Consider the following 23,168-nt stretch of genomic DNA (forward strand, 5'->3'; position numbering starts at 1 on the left):
AATATAAGCTTCAATCACATTTTTATGATAAAGAAAAATAAAATAAGTCGTTCTACGCTTTTGTATGCTAAACAATATTCATCTTCTACAACATGGGAACCTGAAGGTGGTTGCCAGTTATTACTTTGTATGCCGAGTACAATTGTCCATGGAGCTAAGCAAATGCCAACTGAGAAGAAAGGACAGTTGCATAGTGACTTGGTATCGGAACAAAAACGGTTATGGCTCCAAGCCTTAGAAGAAAAAAGAAAGCATATTGAGGCCGCCAAGAAATATGCCGCACAACAAGACACGTCATGGTGGGATGTATTTTATAGTGATCAGAAAGGAATTATAGACAATTGTGTATTTGGTGATAATTGGAATTTGGAAACGCCATTCACATGGTCGCTGCAACATGATCGTGTAAATAAAACTCTGGAGCAACCAGCAAATGCAATTAATGACAGTTTGGTCCATCCACAACAAAGAGACATTTATGTGGGACCGAGGATGACCAAAGCAGCCGAAGCTAGATGGCAAGGCAATTTGCAAGAGCTCACGGCGGCGATGTTGATTGCAACGCCAGCTGATGAGAACTCACATGGCCACCAATTTTGGGTTGGTAAAATTCTAGAAGTGCTAATGCATGAAATAAAAAACACGATCAAGTCTATAAACGTTCATTGGTACAACACTAGAAGTGCAAATGCTTTTACAGGTAAGTATACATTGGAGATGATTGAATGCCCAACAAGAAGGGGAGGTAGGAAGAGGAAGCGAAACATTCGTAACACCTCGACCCTTGATATCTCTGATGTGGATATCATCGTGTACGACTTTGTACTTACAAAAGCTGGACGATTAAGGAAGTCAACAATAGATATAATAAAAGAAAAATTACGAGGTCTACAAGGTGGCTCGAGTCAAAGGCAAACGAGATCTACTACATATAATCTACAGTCAAACCATTTGGTTTATGACGAAGATAATGCACTGATTGGTACATCCGAGGATGACGAGGAGGAATCGTCATTGTATATTAGTTATAGTAGTGATTCTCCGTAAAGGAGTGATCACGAATGTATTTTTGGCTATTAAGTGTAACTACATTCCGCTTGTAACAAATCGAGTAATATAAAAGCATGTGTTTTGAATTCTTATGATTTCTGAAAAATCATTTCTTATAAAATAACATTGGTCGTAAAGTTTGTGATATAAATTGAGAATGTAACTTTTTGAAATTCTTTTTTTTTAGTTACTTCTAAATCACGAAAATAGTGGATTTTTAACCTTTTTCATAGTATGTTTGAACATGTATGATACTGGTATCAATGTGTTTTGTAAAATCATTGAAAAAGCCCTAAAATCAACCAAAATTTTCCTTATCCTTCCATTTATGCGCGATCCTTGCACTTGTGAACGCGAACGTGTTTTTTTGTATTGATTTAACTTTGTTACAAAACTTGTTTAGCTTTGGGAGGACTCAAACACACAACCTCTATTTGAGAAGAGGTGTTTGAGATAATCCACATCAACTTCTTCATTTTCTTACTCTATTTTCTTTTTCTTCAATTTTTTTCTTGTCTTTATCAGGCCACTGACTTCATGAGTGACCTCTACATCCTTTCCTCTCGTGAGCTTCTTCCCTCACTTTCTCCCTTCTCTCTCTTCTTTTTCTCCTCCTCCTCTCTTCTCCACCATGGGGATGGCTTTTATAGGGGGTTCAACCACCCAGCCACCCTCTTGAGGCAATTGACAAACTGCCTCATGCAAGGTAGTTTATTTATTTATTTATTTATTTATTTATTTATTTATTTATTTATTTATTTATTTATTTATTTATTTATTTATTTATTTATTTATTTATTTATTTATTTATTTATTTATTTATTTATTTATTTATTTATTTATTTTATACTTTTACATTCGAGAAATTACAAAATCATCCTCTTTTAATTTTGAACTCCCCCTTTTGATATAATTACAAATTTGTCTTGAGTGATCTTGAAGGTAACATTAATCCTTCCAGGGGCTATATCTTGGGTTTCTAAACTCCGATTCACAAACCGAAAAATCGTACATGATCCTCGATACAAGCTCTAGATGGGAAATGTCTTTCTATAGATTTTTAACATATTTTTGATATCATGAAGCCTCAACTTCACGACAATGTCAGAGTGGACTACGTCCAAGACTACTTTGCTCATATTCCTCTTTGTCGAGAATGGATGTCGGCGTTGTTTGCCGAATTGACATGCCTCACATATACCAATTCAGCTCTCGTTTTCTTTCAAATATAGGAGTCCAATGATGACTTATATCGATTGCATGTTCTGGAGCTTCCGGAGATTAATGTGGTCGATTATTTTGTGCCACAATTTCAAAGTCGGTGTTGGCTTTGAGGCCTTTTGCAAACATGGCCCACTTCACCGCATTCAACTCGAGGATGAACATTTGACCTTCTCTTCGACTATGAGAATCGACCATCTTTTTCAATGAAGCACCCTTCATTGTTGAAGTTCACTTGGATGCCTTGTTCTACTATCTGGCCAACCGAGACCAGATTTTTTGTGATGGTCGGGACATACAGAATGTTCTTTATGTAGGTTTGTTTGTCTTCATTCCCAAATGGGACATTACCAACATGTTCAATGTGGTGAATTGTGTCATCCCTTGTTTCGACACAGCCAGGTCGATCACCTTTTCAGGTCAAAGCATGTGAATGGAAACACTATTATAGCTAACATGTAGCTAAAATGACCACAACTAGGTAGTTTTTTTATAGCTAATTTTTAGTGGGAAAATCTTAAAGATACATATCATTTATTATGGGAATGGAAATATTATTGTTTATGGTCCACATTTTAGCTAGTCCTTATTTGAGATCACATTCGAATTATCCCTAAAATTGCCAAAATATACAAATTACATGCAGCTTTTTGCCTAGCTAATTAGTTACGTCAAGGACACAACTAATTGTTCCCATTCCCATGCTTTCACGCTTTCGTAATTCTCAGAGCCAATCTTTGTCAAAAGTCGTGTGATTGGATGCTCCTAAGTTGACAAACCATACATTTTCGAACACAGAGGTGTTGGTCGGGCTTGGTGCCGATATTGAATGTGCCTTGTGCCTCATTACAAACATTCCTCCGTGGTCGTCATAGTCGGAGTTCATCACATAGTTTGTGAGTTGTCGGTTACTCAATGCCGACTCTCATTTCTTCTTTCGGCACTCCTCTTCGCAGTGGCCGAGTTTTCTATAGTACCCACATTCAATTAGGCTATTCTAGTGGCTTGGTACTGCATGATGGATCCCCCTTCTATCAAACTCCCTCGATGTGTTCCTGGCCTCTTGCCAATGATGGGGGTTGCGTTCTCAGGTCGATTGACTGTGTTGGCCTCGATTTCCTTGGTCAAATCCTCTTCCCTCGCTTGACTCGGAGTAGAGCATCTGACCGTTTGGCGCATTGCTCCTTGGTCGGACATGATTTTCTTCGACTAATAGAATCGAGTGAAGGTCAAGAACGGAGGGAGGATATTCCCTTGAAAGAATGGTCTCTCTGATTGTGCTGAATCATGGGTCACCAAGGCATATTTGCACCATTTCATCATCGTCGATGCTAACATTGATGGACTCAAGGGAGTCGCACAGCTCCTTGATCTTTAAGGTGTAGCTAGTGACCAACATGTCCCTTGGTTGTATATTATTCAACTCTTGTCAAAGTTGAAGTTTTTGTGCAGCCGTATTGGCTACGAACATCTTCTTGAGGTTGCCCCGAGCTTCTTTTACCGATTTTTTCTCTTGAATATAGTTGAGCATGTGGTCATGAATGCATGATGCTAGGCAGTACAACACATGACTAATCGCTTGCTCCCATCCTGGGTAGTCGACATGTGTTGGATTGGGTTAGTGTTTCTTGAGCTCCTTCAATATAGCTCCAATATCCTTGACCGGTAAGGTATTGGTGCATCTTGTGTTCCCAAGATGCAAAGTTTGTCCTATCTAGCTTCTTTGTAGGAAGAACACTTCCCATCTGAGTGCTCATGGTGGCATTTTTCTTCTCTGGTGTTGAGCTGGTTCTATTTTGGTCGTCGACGTGAGACACAGCACAATTTAATAAACTTGATCAGAAAACCACACACTCTAATACCATGTAAAGAAATGGAAATGGTGTAGATGATCTTGTGCAACAAAAGAGGACAGTGTGTACGTGTGTGTAAGACAACTAGAGAGAGAGATATACAACAAGGATCCTGTATTAGCAATGAATTAGTTACAACCAAAATACACCGAACAATGACTAAGTTACAAAAAGGTTGGTTTAAATACCAACTAACCTAAGGCAACTACCCTTTCTACTATTTATAAAACTAGCCTAGTGTGTCCACTACTAGTGTGAAAGCCCTTACATTTGGGAAGTTAAGTTTGATTCTCAACAAAACACATATTCTACATTTAGAATATGTTTTAGAATACGCATAAGTATTCTACACGTATCTACATTTTAGAACTGCCATTTTTCACTTTTTCGCGTATTCTAAAAATTTAACTATTCTATGTATTTAACAAGTATTTATCATTTCAAAAAAAAAATTAAACTTCTAATATTTTTTTTGAAAAAAAACTTTAAATTTTAAGAAGTATTTAACGTATTTTACAAGTATTCTACACATATTCTAACTATGTAATGTTTTTTATCTGTAAAATACATATTCTAGGTATTTAAAAAAAAAGTTAGAACACTTGTAGAATACTTAGCGTACATATTCCACACGTATTGTATGATGAGTATTCTACAACAATGAAAAGAATGTCACATATTTCACCACCACCCACACCATAACGTCTGTATGTGATTTGCTACTATCTCCCAACCCCTCAACAATCTCACTAGCAAGTAACAACTGTTGCAATGAACTCTAGACGCACCAAACATTTGACACACTCAATAAAGGCTTCATTTCCCCTCCTATTCTTGTGCATAGATATAAATCTTTCATTATAGAAAGTGAATTTTCTAACTTTTTTTAGGTGTCATTCTATCCCAACCGGATGACCACAATTATCTATATCATGTTGTGCTCTTCTTGAGGAAGTACATAGACCTGAAGGTAGGTTATTTGGCACACAAAAAGGAGTTGGTTGCCATCATTTGTGCATTTGAGGTATGGTGGCACTACCTAACTAGGACCTAACACCATATTCAACTACTCGCAAATCATAAGAATCTCACCAACTTCACTAGCATGTGTACCCTAAATCACCCCAAAACCGTTGGTACATCTTCTTAGATAATTTAAAATTTAAAATTTCCTTTCGACTTGGATCTCAAAATGGGAAACTAAATGCTTTTCCTTTATCAACAAAGTTTTATGTTTAGCTTGGGGATGAGGCCTATGGCCAACAAACTCGATATTTTCTCAAACCTAGCTAGGACAAGTTGTTTAAAACTTCCAAAGTTCCCGATGTCATGGCATTGCTCGTATAGAAGATAACGTGAAAGTGAGGAAGGAATGACTGGGATTTTAGGCAGAAGAGACGGAATGAGTAGGGATGTTGTAAAGAGAAATTAACGAGAGATAAAGAAAATAAGCTCAAAAATGACATTTAAAAAAGCATAAGAAATTTTTAATATTTCCATGGAAGTGTTTACAAAGCAGCTAAGAGTGTATTTCAACCTTTGCCCTTTTGTTTGCAGGGTAATCACCACGAAAAGTTGACGTGCTCTTCTCTTTCTTAACAGTAGACTACAATCATCCCTTCAATCTTCTCTTTCAATTAGGATAAGACTTCAACTTTCGCCCTTTCATTCCAAGATTAGCACAACCGTCAAACTAGTTATTTTCTTCGTACCTTCAAAATATTTATTGTTTCCATGCATTGCAATGTGAGACGGGTTGGGGCACAAGTGATGAGAGTGATTGATTATGCACACTTTGCCCTAAATAAGTTCGAGAGTCTGAGTATCACACTCTTATACAATACTCTACCTTCGATCATATTCGACCATGCTTTACACATATCTTTGACCAACCTCAATCCTGCACAAATTCCTCTAACAATCACAATGCACACTCTCGATTGCAAAATTCATTGGTGAAGTTCTGGAACATCGAGAGTCGCTACTCACTTTCACACATATCATGTGAAATGTAATATTTTTTGTCTCATACCGAAGACAATAATATAATCTCTCTCTCTCTCTCTTATTGTAATTACCTTACCTTAGTGGTAAGTCCATAACATTACAAGCACTATGTCTTGGGTTTGAAACCCAATTTCCTCACCTCTCTCTCTCTCTCTCTCTCTCTCACTCACTCACACACACACAATATATCTCATCATAAATCTCATGATATATTTCTAGATCTCTCTTGTTAGGACACTCTTCTCCTTTTATAGTCAAGGGAATCTCTAACATGGGTGTCATGTGGTGCACATGTAGTACATTGCTTGGTTTATACTATACAATTTAATTCATATAATGTTAGATTATAGCATGAATGTTGGCTAGATCATAAGCTTTGAGTTTTGAAAGGCGGAGGTTAAAGGTTTGAATCCTTTCTTGCCAACATGATATTATTTTTTACTTGATTCACCTTTCATCTATAAATAGTATAATATGCACGTAATTATCATAGATTTTTATGGTAGATCATTAATATGACCTTTACATATATAATACAGACACAACCTAATTACTAAGCTTAATATTATTTTAGTTATGTATTTGTTTGTTTGTGGACTTGAATCGTGGAGTCTTCCTACTTCATGACACCGGTTGATGGGTCATTAATAAAAGAACCGATCATGACAACAACATCAAACCAACTAGCTAAAGAAATAAGGGAAGCAATGACTCAAGAAAGGAACAAATGTGTTGATATTAATCAATTCATATTTGAAAATGAGCTTCTCCGAAAAAACTTGATCTACATCATGGAAGGACATGCTAGCTCAAGGCCTTTTCAGAATGCCATGAGAATGCAATGACAAGGAATGTTGGCTTTTCTACTAGAAGGAAGCTATTGTTAGGAATGAAATTAAAGGAAGGTAGAAAAACCAACTAGCTTAAAATTATTGTGTGGAAACTTAGCATCATTTCCATGCTAGGAGATAAGTCTTTTAATCATTCTTCTATGAACGTCAAACCACGCCTAGGACCATTCAATAAAAAGAACATATTTGTAAATCCCCCATATCAAACCTATTGAGAGATTTCTAGATCAATCTGGTCATATCCATAGTGCACACATTCTTCAAAAACTGCATTGACGATGCCAAACCCTTTAATTGCATTCCGTAGAGCCCAAGCAAAAATGCATCAGAACACGTGCAAACAAGCCATGTGCTTTAAATTAGGCACGATCCTTCTCTCAAAAATCTTACATTATATTTCCCTACACTGACTAGTGTTTGCATTTAAAATCTTACCTGATGCAAATGTAAGCTGTTGCTGGACCATATTTTTGCAAGAGCTGACTTATGTGGCAATTTCGAAGAGAAAAGAAGTCATACAAAACCTTGCAAAGCAGCACTATCTTATATAATTTGATATCCATCATGTTAACAGTTAACCATCCTTTATTATGACAAGTTCCATCCATCACTTACACAAATTTTATTTGCCATAATGCATCCAATACCTGATTTTGATCATGTTTACCTTTTCAACAAGAATGTAGCATTCAGTCTTAATTGCACACTCCGCTTACGAAAGATATAATAAACACTGTAGACATGTACAAGGTTTAAAACGCATGATCTACGATTCCACCTCAATAATGGATCATATAATTTAACATGCATAACTAAAATAACATAAAATTGTTATTCTACTAAACATATATATAAGAATGACAGTAGAATACATAATTAAGCTCCCCATAGTGACTTCTAAAGTGAAAATAAAATATTGAGGCAAACATTTTGGCTTATGATTTTTATTTAAACAATTACCAAGCAAGTACTGAACTCGTTTGATTAAAAATGACAAGAGCTTTCATAAATTCCATTGAAAGTATGGATATACTATCCAGTAAGAAGTAATGCACCAACTCTTCGTCCAAACATGAATATCACAGCTCTTAATATGAGGTCTTAGTGTTACAAATTGGCTTTGTACTAACCTCCAAAATCTTCTTTACAATTACTCAACCAAAAAATATCAAATAAAATCACATGTAAATTTATTATACGAGGTTAACTTCATTATTGTTAAGCTCTGTAATATCCTCAGATGGTGCTCCTTGTAGAAGTCGATAGTACAGCAGAAGCATCGTGGCCATGCATGACCTGTTTATAAAAAGGCATGATGCAACAAACATCAGAGATCAAGCTTCATTAGGCTTTCTTTTTAGCATTTGTTTTGGTGTTATGAAGATACATTTTACCTTTTTGAAATTGAAGACTAATAAAATCTCATCTTTTAATTCCTTGGCTAATAATAATAACATATAAATAAAAAATAACTCACATTATTGCAAGCACAAGTAAAATCTTTTTTGTATTGACCCCTGATGATCGAGACCGCCTACGATGCCGCCCTTCAATTATTTCCTCGGCATATGATGATGTTTGTTCATCTTTACGGGATGGTGTAGTAACAGGCAGTAGTGAAGAAGGATTTGATGTAAAAGGCATCAAAAATTTCAAGGCTTGCTTTGGTATTGGACCTTCAGAACCCATTTAGTGTTGATGAGATACATAAGGGCAGTGAGAGAAACATTGGAAATAAATAATCGCAAGCTAACCTCCATGATTGTATTTCCTTCTCAGTTCATCCTCATCTTTGGCATCATATTCTACATGATTTGAAGCCATTTTCTCCCCACGACCTGATGGTTTTCTTGTCATGGCTCCTGGATTTATCTAACAAGCATACAGATATTATACAATTGATTAAAGGAAATTAGAAATTAGAGAGGGGAATTAACAACTTCATCTTCAAAATGTGGAGTTTTTGGTTTTTGGGTGTGACTTGCACATCTTATCTCTTATTCACATTTGATCTGGCGGGTCAATCTGTAAAGCAACATTATGGCAATGTTCATCTTTGGACAGCGGCATTTATTTCATTCGACAAATCTATGTCTGAACTTATCTTCTTTGCAAAAAGAAAATGCAATCTCTTTTGACACAGAAATGGAGACACGGATCGTAAAAGATGACGCCCAAAAAGAGAACATGGATATATCAACTGGTCCAAGTTGTATGACACTGATTAAAGTTTGTATTCAGTAAAGGGTTGATTTGGCTGGACTCCATGTTTTTGCATGTGGCTTGACCCACAATCTCATGTTTACTCAATGAGAATTGGGCCAAACACAAATTTCAAGGCAATTTGCTTTCGTATGAGAACATGTGAGCATAAGCTCTGTCAACAAACAGAATCAGATATGTTATTAATGTCCATAGGGGCCTGATATGGTGGTGACCTCAATGAAGTGGGAGTTGAGGCATGGTGTCGCCAGGAGTGCAGGTAGTGGTGTGGGACAGAACTGACCCCCATAGCTACGCAAAGAGGGCAGATGCAGAGTCACATATTCGCAGTGGACCAGTGACACTGGTAAACAGCCTATCTTGTTGGCAGATCTATACTGCACTGAAGGAAGGAAACTAGAAGCAGATAATGAACCTGGGAGTCCTAAATGCATTCATTTTTGCACGGGATGGACGATGAAACACACGTGGAATATCAAATGGCTATTTGAAGCGATTGCTAATGATGGAATAATTGAAGGATCATCAGATCATAAACCATAGAATGTCAAGAGGACAATCACTTGAGTGAAAGCAGTGCACTACGACCAGTTGCTCATCCTCGAGAGTAGTTGAGGAAAAAGGGGCAGCGTCCAGTGGATTCAAGGCCTGAACTGAGACAATAGAAGTATCAAGAATGATGACATAGAACCTAAAGCTGAAAATATTCAAGAAAAAAAAATTATCTGTCAATTTGCATGAAAGAGAATCATTTGCAAACCTGTAAGAAGAAACAGATGATGAACCATCCCAAAGTAAGGAACGGAAGGGTCAGCATAATGTAAACATCTCTTAATTCGGGAGGTTGATGAGAATAATGTAGAACCCAGGTATTTCAAGGGACTGGTATTCACCAGTAAGGATCAACTGAAAGCCTAACTAAATCATTCCAGAAGATAAGGTCCCTCTAGATTCTCAGCATGGGCTATGAAATATTGTACTAGTAAGAGTCTTCTGAAAATAATTCAACTTCATGAATCATAAGACTTCATGAAATACAATTATAATCCTAGCCAGATCCAATGTCTGTGTCACTATGTAGCATCTCTAGATCACACCCTCTCTTTGATAGATATAGCATCACCTTTCTTTTATTCAACCAAAGAACCATTCTAAATAGATTGGTATCTGTTTACAATCTTTCTATTGCCCCAAAAAGCCATGTCCAAGGCCACAATGAGCATGTGAATTAGCCTACGCAAATCCTTCAACTATGAAGCAGATGAAGAAAGTGAATGGCAAACAAGAAAACAAAGAGACAAAAATAATAAGATTCTGCATTATACTCTTCTCTTTGCCATGGAGCCTATTTGAAATTCAGGATCCTGAGTTGTCCATCTTGTGTGCAATAAAGTCAAATTGATTTCCAATTCACGCAAACCAAACAGATTCCAGAAGTCAACATGAGGAATCAGAAACACGTCTAAATAAAATCCCTAAATAAAATCCGTAAAATAAGATCTCTGGTGAGCTTACATTAGTTGGGCTAGCTAATTTTGATATTGCGTCCATGTTCAATGATGAGTGTGTCTTCCCATTTATGTCCCTCATTGCTACAGAACCTAGTACCATGTCTTCTTTAATCTCTGTGGAATTATATTGTGCTTTTGTAGCTGATAAAAGCCCTGTTCTATTATTGGTTGTATCTGATGACTGTACTGCAGTTTGACCTGACATAGCAAAATTAGCAACAGGTGGTGATGCAAATGTTGATGGAGGTGAAGGATCATTTGCCAAAATAGTTTTGCTTAGCCCACTCTGCATGTGAAACATGGAAAATGTTGAATAAATCAATTACAACCCAGAGAAAAACAACAATTAGGCAAGATATTAACCTGTGAAATTCTTTCTTTCAGCTCAACTGCTATAGCACAGTTATAATCTTTAATGAGCTTTGGAGGCCATATCTAATGAAAGATGAGCCAAATGTAAGGAGGTATTATAGTAAAAAATCATTAGATATGCTTTAGGGCTTTCATGAATCGTCTGAAATCAACTCACTGGTGCTGAACAGGCTGGGCAAGCATATCCTGCTGGTGCAGTATGAGGTGGAAAGCTTTGCAAATGCTTTGAGAGACATGTTGAATGGAGGACATCTGCGTTGATAATCATAAATACAGATATATTAGTTAGAAACGATGCATTGTTCTTTATTATCCCTGAGGCATTTAAATGAAATCAGTAAATTTCGTACGAAGGCACCCCAGGCGGCTAACTTTTGATTCCCCAACTTGCAGGGTTTCATGACATAAGTTGCATTTTGGAGGCCAATTATAGTCTCCATCAATAACCCATTCTGAATAAGTCCTTACCTAAGATCACGGAAACCAATTTCATCTTAGTATACACTTTTAACCACTAACTAACAACATCTATAACCAGATGTCTAGAAAAACAGATGATATTATAAAAAGTGAAATTGCAAACACAATCACCATATCCAATCATAACCAAAACTAGATATCAAACAAATGCAAATCAAGGTCCCCCTCAAAAAGTTTTTCTTACCACCTGCTTCCAGAATATGTCAATAGCTAATGATAAACTAATATTTGCGGTCTAACCTACTAATTAATTTAACTTATATCTTGGCTTCAATTTTTGTTGTTGTAGAGCTATACCATAGCTTTATCTCAATCCACAAAGCTGTAGATATGGACTGCTGAGGGATTCAATCCTAATATCTACAAACATCACCAATTCTTCAACTGGACTATACCTGATGCTGCTCTAGCCTCAATCTCTCTTCCAAAAATGCAAGAACGCAATGGGCACATTGCCGCAATGACTTTCCTCTTACCTAAAATTCTAAAGCATCATGTGATAGGTTAAATTTAACATCGTGTCCAATTTAAAGAACGTACAAAGTCCTGGTTATTTATTATCATGGCCAATACTAGACATATGCTGTGGTTATATAAAAAAACTATGGTTTTATACAAGTTGGGATCAAATTCGGACTCAGAATCATAGAAAAAAGGGCTATGCATCAATGATTGTTAAATGGCTCATTTATAAAGATTTGGAAATTTAATCTTATTTATTAACAAGCTTTTTGAATGATTGGCCCAATTTTATAGCAGAATGAAGAATGATTAATAATATTTGCCAAATGTTTTAAGGTAAACATTTAAAAGATTAACCTGATTTTCAATCAGTTTGAAGTTTCACAAGCCAAGTGATTTACATTTCGTAAGTCCACCTTGTCAGAACTAAATAAGAAGGACGAAAGTAAACAATCATTCTAAAATGCTTTTCATATTGACTGTGGTAGCACATCAGTCAGCAAAACAGACATGCAATTAAAAAAGAATACAAAATCAAATTGCTAAACAATTAAAATATCATGCAAATATTACATACACATACAATCCGCACACACATAGTCCAGCAGAATTATACTTTCCTGGTTACAGAATATCCTGCACAAATCTATTTCCATTACAAAGCGTATCACTAATTAAAGAAAATTAAGTCTCTTGTTCTGTTGTATGAAATAAACTAATCAACAAATCAGCACCACTATTTCAGAAAAATACACAACGATTTCAATAAAATTTTAATAATTATTTGAAAAAACTGCTACCCCAAAGAAAAACTTAAAAAAGCATCTTTCAAGAAAACATATCACCAATTATATCTAATCATAGCGTGAACTAATTGCTAACAACTATGATTACTGAATGCTTTCGTTTAAATCAATACAATTACAAAGACAAAAAGCAAGTAAGATATGATTAACATCTCTTGAGAGGCCAGAATGGCCTATGAGATCAAGCAAGAGATTAGATCTGAAAACGCTGTTCATCTTGGAGAACAAACCAAAACAAATGTAAGTACCAGATATTCAAGTTGGAAGAAAAAAGAAAAAAGATATGTAAGCTCTTCTAAGACGCCAAAATGCTTAGAAGGCCAAACAAAAGCATATATCTTATTTATAAATAAATAAATAAGCGTCACAGAGTAAATAAGTAAATAAAAACAAAAATGAATAAAAAACTCCATCATATCAATATGTGAACAAAAATTCAATAAAAACTCCTTTATCTGTCAATGACAAAGGTGGCAAGATAATGATCCAAAGGGCCAAGGACTACGTTATCGGGATTAAAGGCCCTTTGGTTGCTCATATTAAACTAGAAAATGTTTCTTATATAATATAGTATTTTTCTAATTTCTGTTGTACAATCTCGTTTTTCAGAATTGTACCCATAAAAGAATATTTTGTTCAGTGGATAGGATCCTTGGACAAGATTGCAACTCATCATTTAATTGGTATTTATGAAGCCATGACTTGGCTGTCCCATTAGCATTTAAAGCTCTTTGTCGAAGAGCATATTCTGTGTATTTTAAATAGCATATGTGTGTGTACACTCCTGTACTCAATATTATCAGGTAGATGGGTTTGTCATTCAATCTTCACTTCTCTACATACTTGCATGACAAAATGCTATTGCCTGATCTACCGTGACCCCTTTGCAATGTCCTGGTCAGGAGGCCACACGTGCACCCTTGATTTACTTGACAGAGAGAAGAAGATATTGATGTCTTTTAAGAGACCAAACATGAGATTACATCTTTAAATGCTGACTTGCCTTTGAGAAACAAAATAAATATAACTAAATATGGGTTCTAAAGAATCTAGTTAGTTAAGCAATCAAGATTCAGAATTTAGGCTGAAACTGCTAGCTTTGAAAGATCTCCAACAAGGCCCGATAAAAGATGGAGACATCTCGGAAGATTGGGAATTACCTTTGGGGCCAGATGATTATGATCTTTGTCGATGATAGGGTAGTGGGGCCATGGTCAAGTTGGTCATGGACTACATACTTGACACATTACTATGCATAGTCCGATCTATTGTAAGCCTTTTTGTGTGATCTGTTAGAGACTTTGCATATCCCTCAATGAACTTGTAAAATGAGGGTTACTGAAACCAAAGAAATGTCTATGTGGATATATTGTTGTCCAACAACTATTGTCTATGCCTCTTGAGTTCTAGAAAAAAAAAGTCCCAAGCATCGTTGTTCTTTGTATCCAATAACCTTACGTAATGGACCAAATCCTTGGAAGAGGCAGTGTGATCTCCCTTTTATTTCAGAAAGGGTACAATGGAAAATATAATGTTCGTCCAGTATGATTTCATAACAGTACAATGGCACAATTGGTGGATTTGTTCTACAATAGATTTGTGTACATATCTGCCAATCTCAATCTCTAATTAATGGGAAAAGGCCTTGACCAACACTATCACATTGAGGAGTCATGAGATAGATTTGCAACCATATAAGAAGGCAATCATGACCTCATTCTAATGTGGGCAATCATCAACACCACTGGTCTCTTGAAATTTGTCTAGTTATGTGCCCTACAAAGGTTCAGTCCCCAATTTCTACTCCATAACAAAGAGTAGGACTTACAAGTGTATAAAAAAAACATTTGGTTTGTGTTTCTTATGTTCTTCTGTAACTGTATATATTCATATAATCTTTCAAGGGCATCAATGACTACATGCAAACCCCCCTCCCCAAAAGAAAACCAAGGTCCTGAGAATGTTACTACTAGAGATGTGTAGGATCGCGTGTATGCCACTTTTTCAAAGTCCGTTCCGATCTCCTTACTGATGCTTGAAAGGTGTTAAACAAAATCTCACTTTACTTCTATCAAGATTTATGAGCAAATCTTAGTCCATACAAAATGATTTTGAAGATTTTAGATGTTTTTGTAGTTCCTTGAAGAGTCAGAGACCCAAAAAAATGTAATTAGATATCTCATCTATATAAAAACGAAGATAGTGAGTCATAGTGCATCATTTTGTTACTCCATTTTGCATGACTTCCAATAACCCAAATAGAAGTGTGCACTTTCCCTGAAACTGATTCATATAGTGCATAGATTCCACATTGCCTATCTACTTCGATGCCAAAAGCTTCTAATCACAGCATGGGCTGAGAATGTAGTACATTGTTCAAAGATATTTGACGCATCCTGCATTCTAATTCTACCAATATGAAAATCCGGCATATTTAGCTCCACATCTGAGGGCCTTACATTCTAATAGCATCCAAGGTAGTATACTCTTGTTTTAGATATTTCAGGGCATAGAAAATTTAAAGTCAAAAAGTTGATGTGCAAACTACTAGAAGATTTCTCCCAGATGGGTTCAATGTAGTAAGAATTGGGACGAAATTCCATGAACGCTTGAAAAGAGACCACCTCGAGAACAATAAAATCATATTAAAACCAACAGTGTCTATAAGAAAACAGGATTAATTGCACAAAGGGAATGATGTGTCAATCTTCCAAGAACTGTTGCATTTGCAATTTCAGTTCTCAGATTGGATCACATCCTTGTACTAAGAACAATGTCATACATGCTAGGCTCAGTGAGCTATACAAATGACTCAAAGTTGAAACCCATCAGTCTCCGCAAGTGATTCCTCTTCAATATACAAATATAGTCACATAGTATCCATGAAATGCAGTTCATAGCATCACCTCAATCAAAGACTTGCATGGATGTGAAGTGAAATCTCTAAGAATGCTAGCAACAAATGTTTAATTACGCTGTATACACACTTTGTACTTTGATGCAACATATGAATCCTTTTCATGAAATCATAACCAGCCTCGAAATTGAGGTCACAATGTTGGTCAATATTACAATCAATCAACTATTACAAAAGCCCCTCAACCATATGGTGCTCAAGTCCTATAATAACCTATGAGGGTCTTTAGAAGCAGCCATTCAGGAGGAAGTAAACCTTCAATAGTTTAACTGAAGATCAAAAAGTTTCAAACTATCTAGTAGAAACTTGGTAAAAAATCAGTTTGCATATGTTTCACATCCTTCCAATATGGTGACTATTAAAGTAAGAAATTAGTTGGCTTTGATGTTTGCACATCAGGTATGCACACAGATACCAAAGAAAATCAGTATAAGTTAGGAGTAGAAAATAACTTAGAAACTTACCACACAAATATCATGTTCGCCAAAGGAAATGCATTCTCCACAGACTGGAACTTTGTGAACAAAGCAATACAGATTTGTTGCCTACAAGCCATGTATAAAAACTTTAGAAATGAGCATGAAAAAGCAAGAAAAATGAGCAAATAATGATATAGAACAAAACTAAAAGAAAAAGAATATGCTTTACAGAGACAATAAAAAAGTACAATAACTACTTAGAATGTGACTTTAGAAAACTAAACCATATATAAACTTGTTACCATACACCCACGTCTTTGAAATTTATTGAAAAAGTTCGCAAATGAAACATGTCTCAGTTCATAAGATATTTTGTTACATTTTTTCCCTTTAGAAATATATAAATAGTACTCAACCAACCTACATTATAAAGTTCAAAAATGTGGTCGAGTTTCAACTTGCATCAAGAAGAAAAGTAAAATCAACTAAAAACAATCAGTTCCCAAATATTTGTGTGATAATGATAACCTCAAATGGAAGTCTATAGATAATCAAGATGCAATGTATCTACCACTGATCAAGTTCAAGAATTCTTAAATTGATTTTAGCCTTTGACATAAATCAGACAAGAATATGATAGATTTAATTTTATTAATATTTGGAGGGCAATTTGGACATTCAGCCATATATATTCATACATATGTTTGTATGTACATGTATATATATTCCTTTCGACTTAAATGCCAGAAAAAATCTGTGCACTTCAAATATTGGCGTAGCACCATTTATGCATTTTGGCAATTAAAATAGCTCAAAACCTCAAAAATATCCCTCATTCTGTCCCATGTTGTTGCCCATAAGCTGGAATGGACATAGTATCAAAGAACTTTCAACTTGAGCAAGATTTATCTGAAGAATTGCTAAGTTTGTGGATAGATAGAAAGAAAGAGCCCTAGACCCTAAACTCGTGATGCTATACATTTAGCTAATAGGAATATCTACATTTTCCTCAAGAGCAATGTTTGGACTATCTGTATATGTTGGCAAATGATGAGGGTTAACCTAGGTATCTCAGGAAGTTTTATACCTTTTCTGCTTACATTATTTTGGGTTTCTCATTCCCTCCAAGATGAGACAATGCTTTCAGATATAACCTCTTTTACCGTCTCATAGAACATTTTGTCTCTTAAAAGATGTTAATATATCTTGCTTAATTTCTTATGAAGAAACATAAAAAGTTTAATTTAAAAGGCTTACCAAATTTCTTCAGTTGGACTTTCACAAAGGCCTGGATATTTACAGATTATTATACTATAATGCAGCCAGATTACCGAAAGAACTGAATGCTGAGTTTCTAACTCAAAATTTAGGAGGCTCACACAAGAAGGCAATGTCATCGTCTGGCCATAATCTGCAAATCCAGTGGAGCAAAGCAGCACTTTCCTTTCCACTTTTAAAGCAACAACCTTGATGAATCATTGGTAAGGAGATGCTTTGCGCTTTTCTTTCCACTTTAAAGATGCAATCTTTGAAAAAATGAGCAATTTACCACACAAACCTTCCCCAAGGAACCATCCAGCAAGCATTTAAAACATCATGATGAACCAGTTCATTAAACAGGTTCATCCAAATGATGAAAACTGCTTCATTGGAATGGCACTGTCTCATTGATAACACAAATCTAACAAAATCCCGGGGGTGTAATCTCTCATTCAGTGTCATGAGCCATTTTCATCTCTTACAACACATTGGAGGGAATCATGCAATCATGCCATCGTCCACGGCGTCTTGCATAGAGCAACCAGAGGCCAAGATGGAGTGAAGAAACAAGAACTTTCTTTCTCAAGAACATGGTATAGACTATGGGTACACCTTTAGCCAGATTACAATGATTAAATAGGATGACTTGGGAAGTTTTACTAGTTTTTTACTATTTGCATTTTTTGGGTTTGTCTTCCTCAAATGTCAGACAAGATTCTCAGATGTAATTTCTCGGTCAGTCTCATAGGCCATTTTCACCTCTTAGAGGAGGTTACTAAATCTTTCTTTCCTTAATTCTACATCTAATATAATCCTACAACCATATTTGAATGAGAACATCTCTAATTCTTAAAGTTAATTAAAAATATTTTCCGACGATTATCACCACCATTGCACTCCCAACAGGAAGATGTCACCTTGTAGGTTCTTCTAAATATTAACTGGTCGGTCCAACATACATTTACCGAATGCTTTTAATGTCATTGTCTATAATATATAATGTGAACTGTGAAAAAATAGCAGTGTCCCCCTGAGCAAATGAGCCCTTAGATTTCATTTTGCTGTCAATTTGAATTTGAACATCTCCCTTCCGATCACCAATCGGATATATACTACTTTTACAGGTCCTACAGCACTCGGTCTGTTTTCTGATCTAACAATACACACCAAACCAAGGTTCATGGAGAATCAAAACTAATGAATTATTGGCTCGTGAGACCGCAGGAGCTTCATTGTCATAGTTTCAGTACTCATCTTCTTCTCTTAAATATACATACACAACTTGAGTATTCTACCAAACCTAAGGATCCAGTAACACTCTTGTTACCAAAAAACTAAACAATATCCCCCCATATCTTATAAATACATCACACATATAATCAGTAGCATCAAACACTAGCATTTTCATGGTAGGTCTCTATCCATTTTGACCAGATATCATCTCATCTCACATACGAGAAATAACATCATGAACAATATTATGACAGCCTATCATTTCATACATCTCCAATCATAAGCACATCTCAGTTCTCGAGAACAAAAATATTCACAAGAAAATTCCTATAAGATAGAGGAACAATACACAAGTCCACAATTGTAACACCAAAAACATGAATTAAGCCCACAACAAAGATTTTATTACAAACCCAACACTCAAGCTCATAGCTAGCAATGATTTGTTTACAATATCAGAACAATGCAGGCCTGGATACCTTGTACAGTTAATAGGATATCATCATTTCTAGTTGTGAGATAAAGAAGTTTGCTAGCTTCCTGCCTCTGAACTGCCTCTATCCACAAGCTAAAAGCCTCTACAAACCAAATCGATGCTAAATGCTGAGTTGTTGCAATGTTGCTTCTTTGATGATGAGAAGGAGATAACAAAAATGATTAGGATGGGGATTACAGCAATGGTAACAGTTAACAATGGGGATAGCAAGAGTGGTGGTGGTGGTGGTGGTGGTGGTGATGATGATGATGATGATGATGATGGGTTGATGCTGCTGCTTGCAAATTTCATGTCCTTCCTCTATCCCAGGTCGGCTAATTGCCTTTCCCAAATGTTTTTAAACCTCTGTCTCCTTATGCCACCAATTAATTTCCTTTACATTTTGGCTCACCGACCTCTTCTATTTATAAAGCTTTAATCTTTTGCCTTCCTCGTATACTTAAGTTGCTTTTTTCCTTTGCTCTCACACACACATACATGGTCACACACTGCACCACATTGGGAAAACTCACTATGACATGGCCACCCTCTGAGAAAAAGACCCAGAAGTCAATAGGAAAAAACCCAGGTTCTAAGACTAGGCCAGGTAAACACGCAGATTTCCCACATAGATATGAGTTCTAACACAAAGAAACATTATTTGGATTGTAGATCTCTTTTCATTTGAAGCAGATATCATCTCTGTCGCAGCTTAACCTCACACACAATTACTAGCATTGGACAGATCTTCCATTCATTTGGATGAGACGTCATCTATATCATAAGTAAACCTTACTTAGGAGAACTAGCAATAAGAAGCAACACTTTTGACATCAGATCTTCAATTCGTTTGAAGCAGAGAAATCTCTTCACAATTAGAGCTATCAAACAATGATAACCCGCAGGAAGTAGAATTTTTCGCAGCACATTCTGTGGCCCAGTTGATATTAAATCGTCTTCATAATACATAGGCCTTACATTAGCTTATTAACGTCCAGAAACAACAGAGCTTCGATTCAACTGAATCATGCAAGAAAAACGAGTATTGTGTGCAGACAGATCTTTGATTCATCGAGAAGAAGCCATGTCCATGACACTTAAAGTTGCATATCCACGAGTAACTAACATCGAAAGACAACAATTGTGACAGAAAACCTTTGATTCCTATAAATCGAACATCTTTTCCACCAAAACCAAATATTTATGGAAGCTACCTATCAGAAGAAAAAACGCAGAGATCTCGATCTGTATGAATCAGAAGACGTTATTCCCACCACATCTACACAAACCTCACATACGATTAATTACTAACATCAAGGAACATTATTTGAACAGCAGATATTTTGATTCGTCCGAATCAGACATCATTTCCTATGAGGACAACGGTGTTACACACACATTAATTGACATAAAGAGACAACAACAATGGCCCGCAGAAGACGCGAGTGTTGTCACTGTGAATCAGACGTCTCCTTCTTCCACTCAGAAATAGATCGTTCACCATGCAAGATTCGGTTAGACGCAAGATAAGCGGAGGAAGGATGATCCTTACCTTGTGGCATTTGCAGACCACCATGGCTATGTAGATTTTACGCGGCTGTATCCTGAGCGCGGCGCAGGGAGAAGAAAGGATTATGAAATGCGATAATAAATAAATAAATAAATAAATAAGATGGAAGCGATGGAGGAGGATGGATCGATGGAGAGATTTCGCTGGCAGACAGAAAGAAATGAATGAAGGAGAAGGAGAAGGAAGGAGGTGAAAGAAAGGAACAGACGAGAATGCAGAGAGAACAGTGTAAGTAAAGTTAAGAACTTAGACTGGAAAACTCGGATTCTAACCCACGACGTGAAGTTTACAATGTTGAGAAGTTACCACTAGAGTAATAGTAATTATAGTATAAAACAGACTAAAACATGTTTTACCTCTTTGTTGGAAGAGTATTGAGGCAATGAAAGGGCAAATGATTTTTTCTTTTTCTTACATTATTTTTGTAGAGAGAAAAAACCAGCAAAAAACTATTTTTAGTAGAGGTAAAAACCAACTTGTTCAAGTTGAAAACCGCCTATTGGCTTTTGGCTAGAAAAACCACGGCACAAAAACGTCATGTTTAGAAGGCCTGGAATGGCTGCGTACATATTTGCCAAGTTAATGTGATAGTTATGGAAATGGAGCTCATGTTGAAGTTGTTTTAGTTCAATGTGATCCACGAAACAAAGCATGGTGATGTTTTTTCTAACATGTTGAACAAAACATCTCCTAACATGCAACAGAGGAATCAATGTCCCATTGTGTGATCTTTGAAAAAGTTAAAGGAAGAATATTTTTCCTTTAGGAGGAGATGATGCCTTGTAATGTAATGTATCTACACTTCATGCAGTGAAATTTAGGCCTAAGCTCTCCTTCATAACAATACTCATGGATTGCCCCTCCCTCATGGATCAACTTGATTTTCATGCCCATTACAAAGACCAACCAAAACACACACACATCTTCCTTCCCCCCCCCCCCCCTCCAATGTCTCTTGCATCCGCTACTGTATCCTTTTCTATGCGTGGAACCGTCGAATTCCATATCTCGACCCGATTGTGTGCGTTGCACCGAGACTCCGTGGGATGCATCTCCCTTCTCTTGGCATCCAAACTTTGTCGTACTCTTCTTTACTTTGTTTGGCAATCGCACGTCGTATATATATATATATATATATATATATATATATATATATATATATATATATATAATTGAATGTATGCATGTGTCATCGCATATAAGTTTCGTAATTAGTAACCCTCTCTCATGGCACCATCTTCTATGTGAACAACGTGAAACTCCGATTTAGGACGTGAATCTCAAATGTTGACCACCTCATTCCAATAGTAATTGTGTAGTTCCACTCCTTTGAGCATATATTGAGGTATCTCGATCATGTTCTTATTATTTCATTCCACTATTTTTTGTTTTGTTGTGAAGTAGACATATTCGTGAGTTGCCTCTTAATTCCTTCCAACGCCACATGCTCACTGAACTCATTTGTGATGAATTCTCCCCATTTATTTATCCAAGAATATTTCACCTTCAAGTCGCATTCTTTCTCCACCATCTGATATCACATCCTAATAAATATATAGGCCTCAATATCACTTTCAGTATTTTCAACCATTTACACCCTCAAAGAAAGTATCATGTTATGCTCAATATGTTTGTCGTTGCCTTTCCTTACAAGTCACTATGGACTAACTCTAGAGGAGACTTCACTTCTCAGGCTTCTACGAGAAAGACTAAATTTGATTATGATTATCCATCATGCTAGGCTCTACCCTTGTACTTCCTAGACTATTTAAGTAGCCAAGAAAATAATGTATTATCACATCTTCTACCATATCTGCAATGTAATGTGCCCAAAGAGTCAATGTCACAACTTCACATCCAACAAGCTTTGACACTCATCCACGTCTATTGTAATAATAAGCTTGAGCAAAATTCTTCTTTAAGCTTTAACTCCATCATCCAATTTAATCTTCAATTAGCTTCATATTTGTATTGAGAGCTCTCACATCATCCTCCAGAGACTCCTACATTATTTGATTACTTGAAGAACCACATCCTCCAACTTGGCCATTGTTTGCAATTGTTTTTTGTACATGTGAGAGTTGTTCACATCTAATTTTGCTACCCCTTGAGGTTTGTACTTCCACTAAATACTTCATTCAATTTGATTATTTTTTTAAGGTCGTATTGTGAATAATTAGATAACTAATTATACAAGTAGTTAGTACTAATTATGTAATTGAGTAATGGAAGCAATTAGTGAGACACTAAGAGAGAAGAGGTGACAATATAATTATAATAAACATGTGAGAGAGTAAGAGAAGATGATAAACATAACAATAATGAGATATGAATTTATTAAGCACAATGGTGGTGGAACATAACAATAAATATGTGTACATTAGTAATGTTATTCGATTATGTCCAACAGTTTTGCTTTACATAGCATGTGTCAAGTATTGGTGCATCCATTTAGTTC

The 23,168-nt window shown here is 36.1% G+C and overlaps 1 protein-coding gene across 1 annotated transcript; it reads right to left on the minus strand.

Annotated features, from left to right (window-relative positions):
- Nucleotides 1-7,942: 7,942 nt before the first annotated feature.
- On the minus strand, nt 7,943-20,806 carry LOC147850599 (RING/U-box superfamily protein). Its single transcript, XM_087336474.1, has 9 exons — nt 20,693-20,806; nt 16,218-16,298; nt 11,439-11,556; nt 11,246-11,340; nt 11,080-11,151; nt 10,721-11,002; nt 8,737-8,854; nt 8,460-8,658; nt 7,943-8,278 (listed from the first exon to the last, which is right to left on the minus strand). The coding sequence occupies exons 1-9, from the start codon at nt 20,714-20,716 to the stop codon at nt 8,176-8,178; spliced, it is 1,092 nt and encodes a 363-aa protein (XP_087192600.1). The 5' UTR covers nt 20,717-20,806; the 3' UTR covers nt 7,943-8,175.
- Nucleotides 20,807-23,168: the final 2,362 nt, after the last annotated feature.

The sequence above is a fragment of the Azolla caroliniana genome, unplaced genomic scaffold (assembly GCF_043228905.1).
Source record: "Azolla caroliniana isolate FFs.n. ecotype wild unplaced genomic scaffold, voAzoCaro1.0.p SCAF_21, whole genome shotgun sequence".
NCBI classification, from domain to species: Eukaryota; Viridiplantae; Streptophyta; class Polypodiopsida; order Salviniales; family Salviniaceae; genus Azolla; species Azolla caroliniana.